Below are 985 nucleotides of genomic sequence, written 5' to 3'. Positions count from 1 at the left end.
CGCCTTCTAGGGGCTGTTCCATGATTGCGTGTACCTCTCTCAAGCGGCGTTCTGCCGGTTTTCTCAATTTGCTCATGCAAGCCACTAAAAGCAGCTGCCGCTGAGACTGCCGCCTCCATGTGATGCTGCGCCCTCTCGCGAGCGTCCAGAAGCCGGCGAGTGTGCTCATAGAATCCCTGACTGAAAGTGCCAGCTCCTTTTGTCCCCCCTCCTTGAAGTCGCCGAGCCGCAGCTGCTTCAGGGACCCTACCAAAAGTTCTGGATATTTCGGGCGCAAATGGAGAGACATCCCCTTGCCTCCCTTCATCTGTTGGTGCGTGGAGGATCTGCCACGCTGTTTGAAGCAATGTCATATTGTCAAGGTACCTCAGGTTGCTCCTGAAACAGCTCTTCTCCCCGCATATCTCATCCAGCTGACTTGATGTCTTTGACCCCAGGGACCGAAGGTCGGCAGCCTCCAGTGCATCCTCCACTTGGGCAAAGCAGTACCTTGAGGGGCTGCTGGTGGGGTCTTTGTAACACCATGCCTCTAACACAGCTTCGACAGCTTGAACGAGACCGCAGGCAGCCCCATTCCGCCGTTTATGAGCGTCAACACGAGAGAGGAAGGAAGCCCAGCAATACCGACCCTCCACGGGCTTCTCACAGAAGGCCGCAAGTGTCTCCTGTGTCAACCGGCGACCGTATAGCAAAGCTCCACAAGGCCCATCAACAAAGACCTGCACTCATGCGCAAGCGGTGGTCCATATGCAGCAATTCTACTTTTCGTATTCGCAGGCAGGACAAATCTGCTCCTGGCGCTCCTTAGGTAGATTTCGCTGAGAAAAACGCTACGAAATGTCTTCTTCCGTTGCGGTAGTGTGCAGAGGGGGTTTCGAATGTGCATGTTGGGTCATGGTGGAGCGTAGGCTGCTTTTGTGGGTCCGTGTATCTTTCTTCCCCTACCTGGAGTTCTTCTTGGAGGCTGCAGCAGCTGTTGGCGTCA

General features: G+C 55.1%; 1 protein-coding gene across 1 annotated transcript in view; it reads right to left on the bottom strand.

The window, feature by feature from the left end:
- Window positions 1–985, bottom strand: part of EMH_0007840 (uncharacterized protein) — a gene marked incomplete at both ends in the record, with an annotated part of 14,484 nt that overhangs the window by 3,892 nt on the left and 9,607 nt on the right. Inside the window, 1 exon segment of the mRNA XM_013498149.1 lies at window positions 35–719. Within this exon segment, the coding sequence (XP_013353603.1) occupies window positions 35–719 (685 nt within the window).

This window comes from Eimeria mitis, genomic scaffold (assembly GCF_000499745.2).
Source record: "Eimeria mitis Houghton genomic scaffold, Emh_scaff322, whole genome shotgun sequence".
Lineage (NCBI taxonomy): Eukaryota > Apicomplexa > Conoidasida > Eucoccidiorida > Eimeriidae > Eimeria > Eimeria mitis.
This window is presented reverse-complemented; position numbering and strand designations above follow the sequence as displayed.